Raw genomic sequence first — 16136 nt, 5'->3', positions numbered from 1 at the left:
ATAACAATTGATTACATTAGGTACGGTAGAGAAAAAAAAAAGAAAAGCAAACTGTAACCGTATAAGCCTGAGAATAAAATCGAGGAATAAAACTGTCGACGTATATTATACAAAAAATTGTGAATCAATAACCCGATTGCGGTGTGAAATAAACTCGAACGATGATTATAATCCAATTATCGCGATACGTGTTTTTTGAACACCATCTACCGCGGCGATATAATTTATACCGATCGACGAACGTGCGGCAGTGAAAAGAATTTTTTACAAAAAGGAGGGAGAAAAAAAAAAATAAAGAAACAAAACAAAACAACCAAGAAAAGGGTGAGACGAGACAGTGAGAATCGTACGGGAACGTGTTAATTCTCATCGTATACTTTGAGGCTGGGGGGGCAGGGGCGGGAGGGGTGGGAGGGGAGTGTGAGATAATCAGAAATGGAGGAAACCGAGCTGGACGTCGGCTCGGCTAGCGACGAGATCGAGTCCGTCGAACCGGCGCGAATAAGGCCGGTACCGAGACCTTTTACGATCGAGAGCCTGATCGGCAATAATTACTGTAAAAGTGATCTGGATCAGAGCGTCGGGGGCGGTATTTGTCAGATTAAAAACCGAGGCGGATCGGAGAGCAACGGCGGCGTTGCGATTAATCGATCGGGTAATCAGGAGGACCTCGAGGGCAGAGAAAGGGAAATCATGTATCAGCAGCACTGCCTCGCGACGGCCACGAACGCCCTGCCAGGTAATTTGATCGATCGATCGATTTTGGTGAAACGATCACGAAATACGCTGTTGAAAATTATTGTCGATTTACGAAATTAGGTTTCTTGAATTTGCTTAGATTTTAGGTATTCGTCGTAAATTTACAGTGTAAATTATTTATTTGACCAAAATTTTTAAGGAAAAGACAACGAATAAGAAAAAAAAACGTAACTTGAACTTGTACTAAATTGCGTAGTAAAAATCTACCGTATCTGAAAATTGAACAAACATTAAACGTACGACGGATGAAACTTTCGATACGGTGTAAGAAGTTTCGTAGGGAAATTTTTAAAAGGGTGTTATAGGTATAAAATCTGGAGGGTTGGTCCAGCCGTTCCGCTATTCCAGTAATGTTTTATCGGTGTTTCATTAGCGTTTCGGCCCTTTGCGGGGGGTGCTCCTAAAAAACTGTAATTGCTTTATTTACAATCGCAACAATTGAAATTAACAATTACAATTCAAACCGTCCAGAGAAAAAACAGCCAATCATCCTATACTTCCGTCATTGAAATTGCATTTGATTGCAATTGCAATTGCATGCAATCCGTTATAATTTTCCTCACCCAACTCGCGACTTGGTTGCGATACGATTCGAGAAAGAGAGTAAAAAAAAAAAAAAAAATCGGCACTCGACCGCGAATTGACGATTGCTTTATCCCGCAACCAGGATTCGCGATGCCGTTGAGTTTGTACGGCGCTTGGCTGCCGATGCGAATGTACGGCGGCGGAGCCTCGGGGAGTTCGATAGGATTGCCGCCGCACCTTACGGGGACAACATTTTCCTCCCAGCCGAGCCACCAGAGCCAGCAGCTGGCCAATCTGAACCTGAGCCTGAACCATCTGCAGGCCGGAGGTGGATTCCCTAGTCAACACGTCAATCAACCGGGACGAGTCCTGACCGACGAGAGCGAGGATGACAGGAGCCTTTCCCCGGCATCCCCGGTCCACGACCTCTCAAAGTCCCAGCTCGGTAAGCCGATCATCGATATGCTTGGGGGGAGGATTGTTCGAGTCAAGCGATATTCGTAAATCCTCTAGAGTCAACATATACCACTTGCTTGAGTCAATGAAATACCTTTGTCGGTCGAAATACTTGCGGTGACTTGATTAGAGAATTGAATCAAGCCTTTGAATGATCCGTGCTTGTTATGAATTCGAGATAACACGGAACGAGTTCCTAGCGATAATGTGAATTTTTGATCAAGAAAATGTTTTGTCGAGTCGAGAGTGCAACGGTTGAAACAGGCGATAAAATTTTTTGGTAATAAAAATATATTGCATATGTGTTGTATACGTAGAAGTATAAATTGTCAATGTCAATTTCTATGACTCTATATTTGGTATTTAAATTTATTATAATAAAATTAGACCGTATTCGTAAGAACATTAGATTTTTTACCACAATTTGAAGCTCTGCTGATTAATAATCGAGATACTAAAATTATCCCGACAATTTCCGAGCATGGCCCGAAAATAACGCACGGTAACGAAGATGCTGTTTAAATTTCAAGTCGATCGGAAGATCAGTTTTTAAGAAATCGTGTAAAAACGCAGAAAAAAAATGAAATGAAGAAGATGATTCTTCGACGTTGAAGTCCCCTTAATAATCACGTGATTATTGGTACAACCGACAATTGATTTTTGAATAGTTTCTCGACAAAAAATTTACCTGTACAATTCGATTAAACAATGTTAATCGCGAATTAGAATCTTATATTAGATGTCTGTGTTCACGATTGGCGGTCGGTTAATCAATCGCAATTAAAATGCAATTATGGATTGGCGCCCGACTGTAAGCAACTGAATAATTATACATCGACGTCTTATACATACAGCGCGTAATTTAACTGCCGATGCAGAACCTTATAAGCTCAGCTACGGATCGGCGTTAGATACTCGTATAATAATGTAGGTACGGTGTAATTGTTATAAGCGACGGCGCGATGTTCAAAGGGACACGATTGTAATTACAATTACAATTGCATGTGCCTGAAATTCGGGAGATTTTCACTTAGGTATTAGAAAAGTGTACACGCATACATTCCGGGAATTTTAGATACAGGAGTTACTTAGCCCTTCGAGGCATACATTTTTGAATTTTGAAATTACACATTTCTGAGGTCGGATTCGTTTTGCAGCGACCCCGAGTAACAAATTTCCAACGAATCGGATCAATTTTCCACAACTCGTTTATTTCTCCATCAATACTCACGTTTTCGGTCAATTTTTAATAATTTACCCAACACTCACTCGTGCATGCGAATTATCACGAATTGAAAAACCAATCGACGCATCGACACGTCTCGTTATTTCTCTCTCGAGAAAAACAACGCGTAACTCAAAATAATCGACGACGACCAACCGGACGGACATACGGGAAAAGCTGCACGACATACATTGTCTATAGTAAGTGTAGGAAACTGTGCGCACCTAGGTGGCTAAACGTCATCATCTACAACCGGAAGCATAAACAATTTAAATGGTGAATGAAGCACGGGTGCATGTACCCGTACCTACACCCACAACCAGCATGCCTGCACACACGCTGCAGCAGCTTGCGGTCTAACCGCCCAAATAACCAGCTGACCGTACGCGTGCATAGGTATACGAAGGCGTAACTAACCGGCCGACGACGCATCGCCTTGGAATGCAACGAAGCCCTTACGGAGGGTTTGATGACCTTCGATCGAGACGTGGAAATTCGCCTGATGCAAGAGACGCGTGCGGACGGCTGACAACGATATTAATTACGGCAGAATTTAGGACCGTCTTCGAAATCGTTGACTTTTACGTATCAGGACTTGAAGTTGTAAGGAATAGCTACGATATCTTAAGCCGACGTTGTCGTTCGATTCTGCGGAAGGGTAGATGGATAGATAACGTTTGTTTAGGCCGTAACCTGATTCCGGGTCTTGAGGCAAAGGAAAGAACATACAAGTATGTAATTATAATTATAGACGAAACAATGGATAGACAAATAATACATGCTTGAATAACGACGGTCAATAGACGAAGACAAAGGTAACAAAGGTACGATAGATTTACAAAAATTCGAAAGCGCGCGGAGTATGACACGGGTCAAAGAGTGAAAGAGAGAGAGAGATAGGGTGAAAGTCGGAAGATCTTTACGTGTAAAGTAAAGTAAAAAAAAGAAATCTGCATCCGTATAATTCGATAGTTACGAAATTTCACGGAGTATTCAACTATCGATACCCGACTCGACAACTCGAGATTCAAGTAGATCTGTACAACATGCCTGACACCGACAACAATTAATCAACGAGAGCGAAAGATCCATGTTAGGAAAAAATGATTCCTTCGCGGAAGGCTGAAGTTGGCAACGTTAACGTAACGAAACATCGTGAAAAAAAAAAAAAAATAATTATTGTAAAATTTTAAAACGACTTTCAAGTAGTTTTCACTTTTCAAAATAACTACACATTTTCTCTCTCATTACTTACTTACCATCTAAATTTCAAAAAATCCTAAAGGGTTCGAGTCACGATTTTTTCTGAACATGCATCGTCAACCTCATGATTTCTCAAGCTGACGCCTACGAGGGTGAGGTATTAATGCAAATTAAAATCGAAATGAATAAGGGTGATGAATAAGAAGAGAAATAAGTGAAAAGAAGAAAAGAAAGAAAGTGTTACACGATCAGGGATTATAAGACGTTGATCATCGGTCACGTATTTTCGGGGTACTACCGTCGGTGTGAGTGAGATATTGTCATTCGAAGGGAGAAAGGTACGTAAGGTGTACACATACGACGCGACGCCTGCGAACAGCTTCACGTCGAGAAACGAAACGTAAACGAAACGAAACGAAACGAAACGAAACGGCCGGTGTCGTCTCTTACCGACCGGCTGCAATTGATGTCCCGCCGCCGTTGCCGCAACTATTTTGTATTCAATGTCGGAATCGTTCTGAGAACCTATCATTCATTTATGATATACCAAAGCGCGCCAACTGCTTGATACTTGCGCGATGCACAGGGCTAATATTATTACACATATAGCCGAGCTCTTTGCTCCTAGGCACACGCACGCAAAGCGGCGGGTACGTATAAAGAGGCCCTCCTCCTCCTCCTCCCTTTCCACGTCGGTATTTGTGCCTATCGATTATCGCATCGTCCCGATCGCGAGGGGTCAAGGTGGAGGAGGTGGGGGGGCTGGACGACTAATTCGATGCCACAACGGGGTTGCCCCGATGGTCGATTTCGACGTTGACGTATATATCAACGAATATCGAAGTCGAAAAAGGGCTTAATTAACCATCTTTGAGCCATAGCGGTGAGTATTCTTACCGCCGATTTTACGTCCATTTTTTGTATATTTATAGACAACTTGGAAGACGCAATTCTTTGCCCTTTTTTTTGCTGTTTCTGACAGCGCGCTGAGAGATTTTCAATACTCGAGAGTAGTTGTGATGGGATGAAAATTATTATTGTTAAAAAATAAATTTATTCGAAGAAAATCGTGAAAATTGAAGGAATAATTTATTTTCGATAAATTTAACCCCTCTACGTATACAACTTTGTGTTTCGTCGGGGAAGGTCAGTAACGAACTCAAAAATGTAAACCTAACCGAGATAACAACTTTCAAAGTGATAATTTTAATTTTATACAAAATTTCAAGTTTCACCGAATCCACGATCGGCTCGATAAAAATATATTTTCAATCCCCTCGGACGCGGAGCGCGCACGAAATGATTGTCATTACATAAACACCGCGACTCCAGACGATATAACTGCAACACGTACTGCATATAGGCAACGATTCAATTGTCGGCCGTTGCGACGTGGGAGGGGGATAAATACTCTCATGAAGCTATAAGCGTATTTAATTATAATTACGTGACCGTAGGATAGCTGAGTTGTATAGGTATGCGATTCGCATATGACAAAGCACAAGTGTAATAAAGTAGCTGTTAATGCGGACCGATAATGCTAGTGCCTGCATAACCGATCAGGGATGTCGTCAATCTTAGTAGGCGTACAAAAAAATCTCTCATATACGAGAGGAGACTTCGAGTTGCTTGCCTCATACCTTGAATTCGAGCTGAAACGGCAAGTGTCTCACGGTCGATCCCTGAAACACGCGAGGAGAGAGAAACTGATCAGAACTATCGTTGAGGATTTAACGGCTTCTCCAATTTTCATGCAGAAGCTAATACGAACGAGGTTGAAATTGGTAACGTTAACGTGACGGAGGCTCGGTAAAAGAATCCGTGCTTTCGAATTTCGTATGTGCGGCGTAACGTTGCTAACTTTAACTATACGTTAATATACGTATAAGAACAAACTTGTAACACCGATAGCTGGTTCGACGCGTCAACGTTTCGCCAAATTCATACACGAAAAGATGCACCAGAGGATGGTACGCGTGGACAAGAACGCGGACTTGATCGTACGAGGGGATTGTTTATTTTTTTTTTTCTTGAATTTCTTTGCTTTTTACCAGAGGATCTAACGACCCGCCTTTACCGTGTCGGCCACGTGGGGCAGACCAATGAATAGAGGAGACCGTCGTAGGGAAAATTAGACTAAACTTTATCATCCCGGGGGTCAGGCGGCGAAGGGTCGTAGAAAAAACAGGAGAAAAAAAAAAGAAAAAAGAAAAAAAAGCCACTCGCCCCTGTGTATAAAAGCGAGGATCACCGACGCGATGAAATCGAACGTCGATAAAACGGTAGTCCGGCAAATTGATACTTGAATTTCATTGACTATCATTTATCGCGAAGGATCGAAGCGTCACGCCGAAGGAAATGATTCTCGAAAAGCAATTGGGCCTAATTTTCTGGCAAATGAATCATGCGAAGAGATCAAATTAATCGTACTGTCTGTGATTATATTATTCTTCGATATCGTAGAATTATTATTGCGGTTTCGGACTGTGGAGTTGAAAAGGATAAACTGGTACGTTGTAATATATACGAATCACGATGTCAGAAAATTTGATAATGTAGACAATCAAGCAGGAAAATTCGAATATGGTGAGAGTTACGCTACATTTTTTTTTTTCACAGATCATAATAAATTACCGTCAGTCCCACACTACACCTGACATTGTCAATCCGAAACTATCCGACTTTTAATTCACGACTCGATCTGCAAAAAGCTTTTTCTACACAGTAATCCACACCGTATAATTTTTGTTTATTAGTCGAAGACGGCGCGCCATTTTCAACGTTGTCAAATATACAATCCGCGCCGTGTTGAGCCTGGCTATTGTTCTATTTATTCTGACGGTTACATGCTTTAGGTTTCTGAAATTTGTTTCTTTTCACGTATACTGAAACCTCTCGTAAAACTCCACAATAACTCTACACGGATCCAACAATCCGATCCCCGAAAATATAATCTATAAAAAAAGATGTCGAACGATGTATGTGTCTGAATTGCGGTAGAGGTAAAAATATAGAAAGATCAAGAAACAGAAAGACCACGATATCGAATTTTTTTACCAAGCGAAAACTTAATTCACAGTCTTTAAAAATGTGGAAAATCAAAGTAAGGCGAAGTAAAAGAATAGAAATGTCAAAGTATAAAATGCCAAAATATAGAGTCGTCCGAATTCGTCGCGATTTAATAAATAATTCTATACTAATTAGATCACCGTTCAATCGAAGATTCGATATTTTTTCCTCCTTCTACACCGTCGACGGGCAATGCAAATTTATTTTACCCCCGAGCCTCTGAATTGAAATTGCAGAATCGGAGAGCGGCCGAGTGTCGGCGGATAGCGAGGACGATTCAATGGGAAACGAGGTTGGAGGAAACGGTTCCGGAGAGCGAGGAAGCGGAAGCGGAGGATCGGGGGGAGGCGGCGGAAGCGGCAGCAAAGCGCGGCGTCGAAGAACGGCGTTCACCTCGGAACAGCTTTTGGAGCTTGAGCGTGAATTCCACGCGAAAAAGTACCTCAGCCTTACGGAACGTTCGCACATCGCTCACGCCCTGAAGCTCTCCGAGGTCCAGGTGAAAATTTGGTTCCAGAACCGGCGCGCAAAGTGGAAGAGGGTCAAGGCTGGCCTAACTACGAGCGGCGCAGGTTCCGCGGGCCGGAACTCGGCCGGTCAGCACGCCGGAAACGGGCCCCGAATCGTCGTTCCGATCCCGGTGCACGTCAGCCGACTCGCCGTCCGATCGCACCATCATCACATGGAGAAGTGTTCGCAGCCGGCGACGCCGGGATCGGCCGGCGGCCTCGGTCCGAGCCTCGCGAATTGCCTCAACGCGAATATTCAGGCCCCGGGGGGACCGCTCGGCGGACTTCGTAGGGTCTTTTCGGCCAGCCAACACGGCGAGCCGTCGGCAAGGTAGTCGCGGAAAATGTCGTTACCGACGTTACAGGTGCGTTTTTTCCCGATATTTCGACGCAAAGGAAGAAGAAAGAAAAAGGTGTATACCTACCACGGTTATCCCATTTTTTTCCTTCGTATTGTTACAATCCGGTAGACTAGCGATACCGGTTCTGGAGAGAGATTCCCTTACCGACATATTACCGACCCTCAGCCGAGACGCAAACCTTTTATCTAAAATGATCGAGGGTCGGACGTATCCCTCGGAGCAGAACCGGTATTGCTCTTCTACTGAATCTGCGGAGAGGAATAACTGAGAAGCCGATTATAATTTATAGCTTTCCGACTTATCGTACAATTGAATCATGGCCAATTAATAATAGCGTTGTGCCAATTAATCGATCGTACGATCGTGTATAGGTTTTTTTATTCTCATTTTACAAATGCAAATCCTTTAACGCAAGGCGTTGTTCCGTTGTACAGACACTCTCAAATTATCGTGCGTACAGTATCATGTGTACGTGTATATAACCCTTGTACATATCTCGGTGGACAATACTACAATTTCTTATAATTATATATATATACATATATTACTGTAGAAAAAGAAAAATCCCGGTACAATAATAAAAAATAAATTTACATCCGCGACGATATAATAAATATTACGATAAATGATAACTCGTCTCGCGAAAATATGTAATAAAATTGGTACGATCAAACTTGTTGCGCAATTATTACGATTATTATAATGTATATAAAGAATGATGTTTGTTGCACGATATAAACAGAAATTTTTGTCAACTACAGTCTGAGATAAATTTGTTTGTAAACCTATAATGCGGTGAATTCAACGACGAAAATGATTATCTGCTTGCAGCGAGTTGAATGTAACAGGGATTGAAAAAATGTCTTTCTATAATCGCTGAGAATTTACAGCGTGGAAAGCTTTAGGTACAACACATTACCAAGAGACGGATTAATTTACCTCTATCATACACGTACGATATTGTACGCGAGCCCGTCTGAAGTTAATTAAATAAACAAAGTATGTATATTATACATATAATATAATCCGAACATTGTATATTAAAGGTACTATTGTTACCTCAAAGGTATTAGACGATGATGAACAAAGGGAAGAACATGAATATATTCAAAGGAAGACACACCCAAAGATCGGTGTCCGATATAATCTCTCCGCGCGGTAAGAGGATTTAGAAAAAAACCAATTTAGATTCGACGCGAGCTGGAGAAAAGAGAACTTATATATATATATATATGTGTATATATATATATATATATATATATATATATATATATATATGTATATATATCCTCAAGCCGAGACTGTACATAACCTGCCTATTATACATGCACGAGCTTGCATATAACGATAAAAACAATTCCGGCCGTTTATAATCCTTGAAAAATTAAAGAAACTATCAGTCAGTAAATTGTCCGAACATTTCGAGTCTGCGCTTGAAAATTACTAAAGAGGTAAAAATTTGAAACGTATGTACAATAACCGTTACAGCCAATCGTATACTGGCAAATGATAACGCAATCAAACAATATTATTGTACAGTTATATGTAATAATTTCTAAAATAGATATTAACGAATGGCGAATAATAGTGGTAATAATTTGTTATAACGAACGAGTTTATGTACGATATAATTGATTTAATATATTTCTATTGATTAATATAATAATAAATAATAATAATCATCATTGCTATTATTATTATTATTATTACTATTATTATTACCATTATATCGACGATGATAATTATTATTACCTACATTAGTATTGTAATGAGAAACCGAAAAATACCTTACGTGATATTATGTATACATGCAATAAAACACTATGTTACTACATATAAATAATGCTTATATATGTATAGCGGTGTTTATTTAATGATCAATCACTCCTCCCTTGTTCAGTACAACCCGAACTATAAACTCTGAACTTGTATCAGGTCGGAAAGAGAGGGCTGTTGAATAATTCTCTATTTAGGACCGACGATGTGAGTGAAAAAAAAAAAAAAGAAAGAAAATAAAAAAAAAATAAAAAAGAGGCAAATCTGAAAATAGGAAAAAAAAAAAAACGGTCGAACGTGAAGTGAAAAGTGCGACGAAAAATCGGTTTACAGTAAGGCGCAGGGAGTATAAGAAGAAGAAGAACTGCACGGGGCGTGAAGTGGGCGGCGCATCGGCCGTTTTCAAATCGGGCCAAACAATTCGTATATTTTGACAATTTGTCCGAATAAGGTAAGGGTGTAATTGTATACACAGATACATCGGCGACAGCCAGGCAACTATCATAGATCATAGAAAGGAAGGTACAAAACGGATCCTCTTCTACGAACGAAAGCATCGCCGTCGATCCCTCAAATCCCAATTGTGCAGGGTTCAACGGTGCATAGGCGACTTTTGTCGCGCCGTCAATTTTGACTTTCGACTTTGCCGGACTCCCTCCTCCCTTAACTTTTCTCTCTGTTTCGGGCGCGTGGATCGCGTCGCACTTTCGTAATTCCCCGGGGAATCCCTCTCTCTCTCTTTCTCTCTTTCTCTCTTTCTCTTCGGGGCCCGACGCACCTTTTCCCGCCAGTGGTATATAATGCCCCCCCTCCCAAAAAAGGCGCACGGGTCCATCCGTGTCCCGTTTCAAAGGGATCGTACCGAAGGAAAAAAAAAAAAAAAGTATTCGGGCTGGCTCCCTGACATAAGGCCTTCTCTCAGCTATCCAATGCACCGTGGGCGTGACACCCATATGCCACTTTATGCGCGCAATGCGCGCCCGACGCCGAGCTTATAGGTATACCTACGATACAAGCGTATGGATACACCTACCGTGTGTGTCTCACGGTGCACCCCATAAAATACACGACTAATCGTAAGTGTAACGAAGAAAAAAATTCGCGGTCTGATCCTAGATGACACGTGACATCGAAATTAAAATTTTACAGCCGCGTTAACGATAAGGAATTGAAGAATTTTCGTGCCAAACAATTTTCATTCGTGATTTTTTTTTTTTTTTTTCTTGTCGTTTCAAATATTTATAGAAAAAAATACAAGGTCAGTATTGAAATTCCAGGCTACGTACAAGTTCTCAAGGCTCTGAAAAAAAATTCCAAGGTTTATTCCGGGTCATCAAGATTCTGCACAGACACCCCGATATTCGTGGTAAAAATGATTAATTCCAAATTCCCGCTCAAAGATATCAATTGAATTCGTGAATCGCGCAGCGAGTGATATTTTCGTTCCCCGTTATTTCCCATGCTTTCCATACCGCGCCACCATGGGACCCCTTGACTGCGGGGTACCCGATGGAAGCGATCCGCCCTCGCTAGCCGGTATAGATTATAGTTACGGGTTTGTGTAGTAGCTACGCGATGCGTGCAGATACGCACGAACCTGCATGTACCTACATACGTGCGATGTGTGCATAATAAATAATAAGGGCTGACTGCGGGTTGAAGCGTGATGACGTGCAATGCCTAATTCATCTAATACGTATAATAACAAAGCTTCCGAAGCGATATACCCACGTAAGAGGGGGGGAGGGGGGGGGCTCGTGGAAGCTGGTAACCCTGCATTATCGCACTGTGCACGGCAGTTCGCTGGTTTGCATTCACGCAAAATGCAAGCCAGGTGCGGTTGGTCGGAGTGAAAATTTGCAGCCTTAGGAACCATCGCGCAGCTCGGCTAGGCCCGAATTAGGTTTGTACGCACGCTACTGTTCCGCCTAAACGGTGCACAAAAGGGTATCCACGCAGAAATTTTATACCCTGCAATCCGTTGCTGTTGCTGCAATGCTGCTGCACAACGGTTATACATTATATATACTGTTATCCAAGTCGTAGCCACGGTACGTTTAACTTCTCGTGAGATGAGATGCGGGCATTGAAACTTAACCCTTCCCTTTAAAAACGAAAACCAAAAAAAATAAATAAATAAAAACAAGCGTGACTGTAAGAAGATGCAAACACGATTTGACGCTGGATTGTTATTGACCTAACAATAAACTTCAGTCGGTGAATGTGTGGTTGGGAATAATAATAGTCCTGATAAATTTTCTAGAAACTCGATATACTCGTATTCTTCCTCCAACTAATTTTGTACGGTTCTGTGATTAGAAATGTTTTTACATCAGGTGCGTTAAACGTATGCATTCCAAGATTTCGATGATCGATTTAACAATAATATGAAATCCCGTTCATTAATCTTCGCAAAGGTGTCCTCGATTTATTCTCATTGCACTCGCGTCCCGAAAAGCCGTGCATACGACTGTTAACGTGTCGTCACTTCCACGTCGCGGAGCAAGTCGGCATGAGATGCGGCAAAAGTTAATGTGCATCTGTTACATACAGGGTGTCCTACTGCAATCGAGAATTTCGATTCCACGACTATTCCAGGAGTTTCCGAGACACTTGGTTGAAAAATTCTAGCACCTTAATTTCGTTTTCCTATGAATTTTCAACGATAGGATAAGTTGGTTGGATGTTGAATTCAAAAATTTATACAGGAGTTTATACACGGAGTGAATCGCTAACGACTGCATGGTCTCTCGTTTTAAAAATCATTTTCGAAAGTATCCGTTTACCAACGAATCAGCCAGAAAACTGTCCGTTCGTTATATCATTACCGTAAAATTCCCTGACCTGCGTAACAGAAGAACCTACGCTACACAATATCTGTAGCTTAATAATTTCAATTAAACAATCCACAAACATTTGTTGCAACCGATACAAGTTAATATCGTCTCGAGAAAAAATCACCTCTGATAATAAAATGCACAAACATACTGCAAGAGTGAGTGAAAATTCTCTGAAACATTTAGTTCTAGCCCGAATAACTTGTACGCGTATAACTTGACTTGTTGGTACCAGAGAACGAGGGATGAAAGCGTGACGGAACGACGAGTAGAAGGAGATAGAGAAGGAGGAAGCAGAGAGCGGAGAGTAGAGGGGTTCGAGGAGGGAGGGAGGGAGGGAGGGAGGGAGGGAGAAGAAGAACCAGGGGGCAGATTCGTTCGGTGTCCCCTAGTGGGCGTGGCAGAACGAGGAGATGATTTATTTCTTACCGGGAGTCGTAACTGCTGAGATCTACTGTAAACGACCACGGTTGCGGATTGATCATAATGCACTGCGGATCCATTGTGCGTTATACGTAGGGATGTATTGCATATATACCTCCGGTTATACATATACCGACAGAGCATATACGGCCGATGCTGCGCAAAAACGTAACATGAACTACTCTGTGGTGATGTCGTGTCTATGATGTAACGTAAAGCTCCAAAGGACGAAACAACACTCGGGTATCAAGGGGATGGACGATTACACAAGATTATCAAATTTTTACACTGGTAAGGAAATGTGAGTTGGTATACCTGTAATTAGTGTGTGTGTGTGTGTGTGTGACGAATATTCGCATTCGCAAAAATCATGCGACATTTTCCTTATGAACAAAACATTAGCTCGACCATGAACTTTTATTACATAAAAGTTTGTCTTCACGTTCGAATCTCTGTCAATTCCTTTGTCAATCTGTCGTTAAACAGTCAAACAAACAATCGGCTTGGTTCTCGAACACGGTGTACCCTCTCTGTCTGTCTCGATCGATCGTCAGCGTTTAGCCGTACAGAGAAATGGCGCCAGATTTGAAAATGTTTATCCGCATTCGAGAATGCTTAAAAACTTTACATTCTACACGCACATCGCTAATACACGTACAGGCATATCGACGCGCGAAAATGTTTCGATTCGCGACACATCGTCGAGTCTTTCCCACAGTTGTATCCATTATACATATAGGTATAGGCGGTTCCAGATCCGAAATTGCAGATTGTTGACCGTGACTGACAACGATACGAAGCGCGAGTGTTTGGATTTGAGAGGGCTTTCGTAACGATCGTCGCGAGAAGGAGAAGGAGAAGAAGGAGACGGAGGATGAAAATTTTTCCCCCGATTTGCTTTCTAGTGGCCGTGAAATCGGGCAAACGGTTCAAGAGCACGACGAATTCGTAACCTCCGGGCACAACTGTCTGCCTTACTGCCTGCCCACACTACATGTACCCGTGTACGATATCCCAGCACCATCAAGCCGTGATTTACGAGGCGTGCCTAGACTCGCGCCGTTTCGTTATGTGCTGTATGGGCACCTACTCAACCCAGCCTTCTTACAATTAATGAATAAAACAATACCGCGCGTATATATTCCGTGTACACTTATTATAGATATATAGACGCAAGCAAGCATCGCGTGACTTTGTCGTCTTCTTCGCCTTCTTCACACACATGTGCAGCATCGAATATTCCGTACATCCCGCGGTGAGCAACCTCAACTTCTTCTCTTTCTAACCCTTCTCTTCTTCGCCGTATGTATTCGCGTACAGTGACCATAACACGCGTACCTACGTTACGTCGAGATGATCGATCGACGATGAATTAACCGTCCCAAATTCACGGTGTCCACTAAAAAACCTCCGACAAATTTCGGTGAAAAACTTTTCAGCCGTTGTGACATAAGATAGGTTACACGTGTAACGAGAAAACATTGTTTTCAACCCTGCGCGACAAGTTCGTTTAACATCTCATATCGAGAACGCAAAGACGCGATGTTACGAGTACATGTAACAACTAGTTCGGGATTGTTCTCGACTGTCCGACATTGCGTGAAAATAAATTTTCCACACCGGGGTGAAACGAGAGCGTGCCATGCATAAAAGACGAACTTGGAAAAGCGAAGAACCAACGATCCGAAGAAGGGTTCTTGGCGACGTCTGAGGAAGAGAAATCTGGCCAAATTCATTGTCGGCACCCGAAAACCTTGGATGACGAATGGTTGGCTGAAACCGCCGACTGTTGTATAATACATTAAGTATTATAATTCAAGAATCGAAGCGAGTGGAAGTTGCAAACGGAAGAGGAAGAAGCGGCTACAATACTCGGTGTAAACTTTCCGCTACTCTTCCTCGCCCTACCCACCAAAATCCCGGATACATTTTCAGCCGAGTAACACAACGCTGTGCATTGTTCGCAGCATCCGCACGTCGACAACCGTCGACTGAAATCGACCTCAACTTATTATTCCCAAGTATAACGCAAAGTGCAGATATCCGTCCCCTGCATGATCGTTTAGCTAATTCACTTATGTACGTTGCTGCTGATATATATATATATATATATATATATATATATATATATATATATATCCGATTCCCGGTACATCTCCTCCAGACGACCACCCAATTCATGTTTTACGGACAAACGTCACGTGCGGTATTACGTATGCTACACATATAATATCATAACTATTATACATATACTACCGGCTGTACATACTTTCACCGAGAGACTGATGTACGATCATCAGCTTATGCTCACGTCTCTGATTATAAGCCGACGCAGTCACGAGAGGCGTTTCTGTCAAGAAATTGGGTGGAGGTAAAATGTCCGAAAGCTCAATAGGCAAAGCTGCATTGTAAAAGAATAAAAATTGAGAACGCGAATAGGTATGTAGAAGTAAATTCATACCGAATATAACTCTTAAGAATAAGCAAGATTACGAAGGGCAAAATATCGATTTGGCACAAGTATCGAGTAGGCTGGAAAAGTCGAGCATTCAACTTTCAGAGTCGTACTTTTTAATGACTATTAGCACTGTACCAGGGACAAGTACACCCTGTCATTCGGAGCCATGGCACTCGGGGATTTTGGTCATTCTACTTCTTTCGAACATTTATTTTCGGCACATTTTTTAGGTTCACTGTCTTTTCAAAGTATTGTCCGTTCTTAATTTCAAATTCATAAATATCGTTCGTTCGGTATGCAAACTATTCTGAAAAACCTTTTTCGGATAAACGACCGTTCGGTAAAACGGTTGCTCGACTTATTGTTAGTAATTTATGAAAAGTAAAATTTTCATCTCACCGATCTTGGGTTATTTTAGAATTCGTATCTTAAAAATTTTTAGATCTCGTCCAATCGACTTTTTCGTCTTTCGTAAATTTCACCCCCACCCAAATAGTTTATACCCAAAATGACTATGGTTACAAGAGTATAACG

At 41.8% G+C, this 16136-nt stretch overlaps 1 protein-coding gene across 1 annotated transcript; it reads left to right on the top strand.

Annotated features, from left to right (window-relative positions):
- The first annotated feature begins 434 nt into the window (after nt 1-434).
- Nucleotides 435-9336, top strand: LOC124177661 (homeobox protein GBX-1). Its single transcript, XM_046560286.1, has 3 exons — nt 435-739; nt 1427-1729; nt 7474-9336. The coding sequence occupies exons 1-3, from the start codon at nt 436-438 to the stop codon at nt 8079-8081; spliced, it is 1215 nt and encodes a 404-aa protein (XP_046416242.1). The 5' UTR covers nt 435; the 3' UTR covers nt 8082-9336.
- Nucleotides 9337-16136: the final 6800 nt, after the last annotated feature.

Source organism: Neodiprion fabricii, chromosome 3 (genome assembly GCF_021155785.1).
Source record: "Neodiprion fabricii isolate iyNeoFabr1 chromosome 3, iyNeoFabr1.1, whole genome shotgun sequence".
In the NCBI taxonomy this organism is placed as follows: domain Eukaryota; kingdom Metazoa; phylum Arthropoda; class Insecta; order Hymenoptera; family Diprionidae; genus Neodiprion; species Neodiprion fabricii.
This window is presented reverse-complemented; position numbering and strand designations above follow the sequence as displayed.

Bases quoted from the DNA above. Each gene is read 5' to 3' on its own strand.
- LOC124177661 (XM_046560286.1), top strand. From the start codon at position 436: ATGGAGGAAACCGAGCTGGACGTCGGCTCGGCTAGCGACGAGATCGAG. The intron at 740-1,426 runs GTAATTTGATCG...TCCCGCAACCAG, and splicing joins GGCCACGAACGCCCTGCCAG to GATTCGCGATGCCGTTGAGT. The intron at 1,730-7,473 runs GTAAGCCGATCA...TTGAAATTGCAG, and splicing joins CCTCTCAAAGTCCCAGCTCG to AATCGGAGAGCGGCCGAGTG.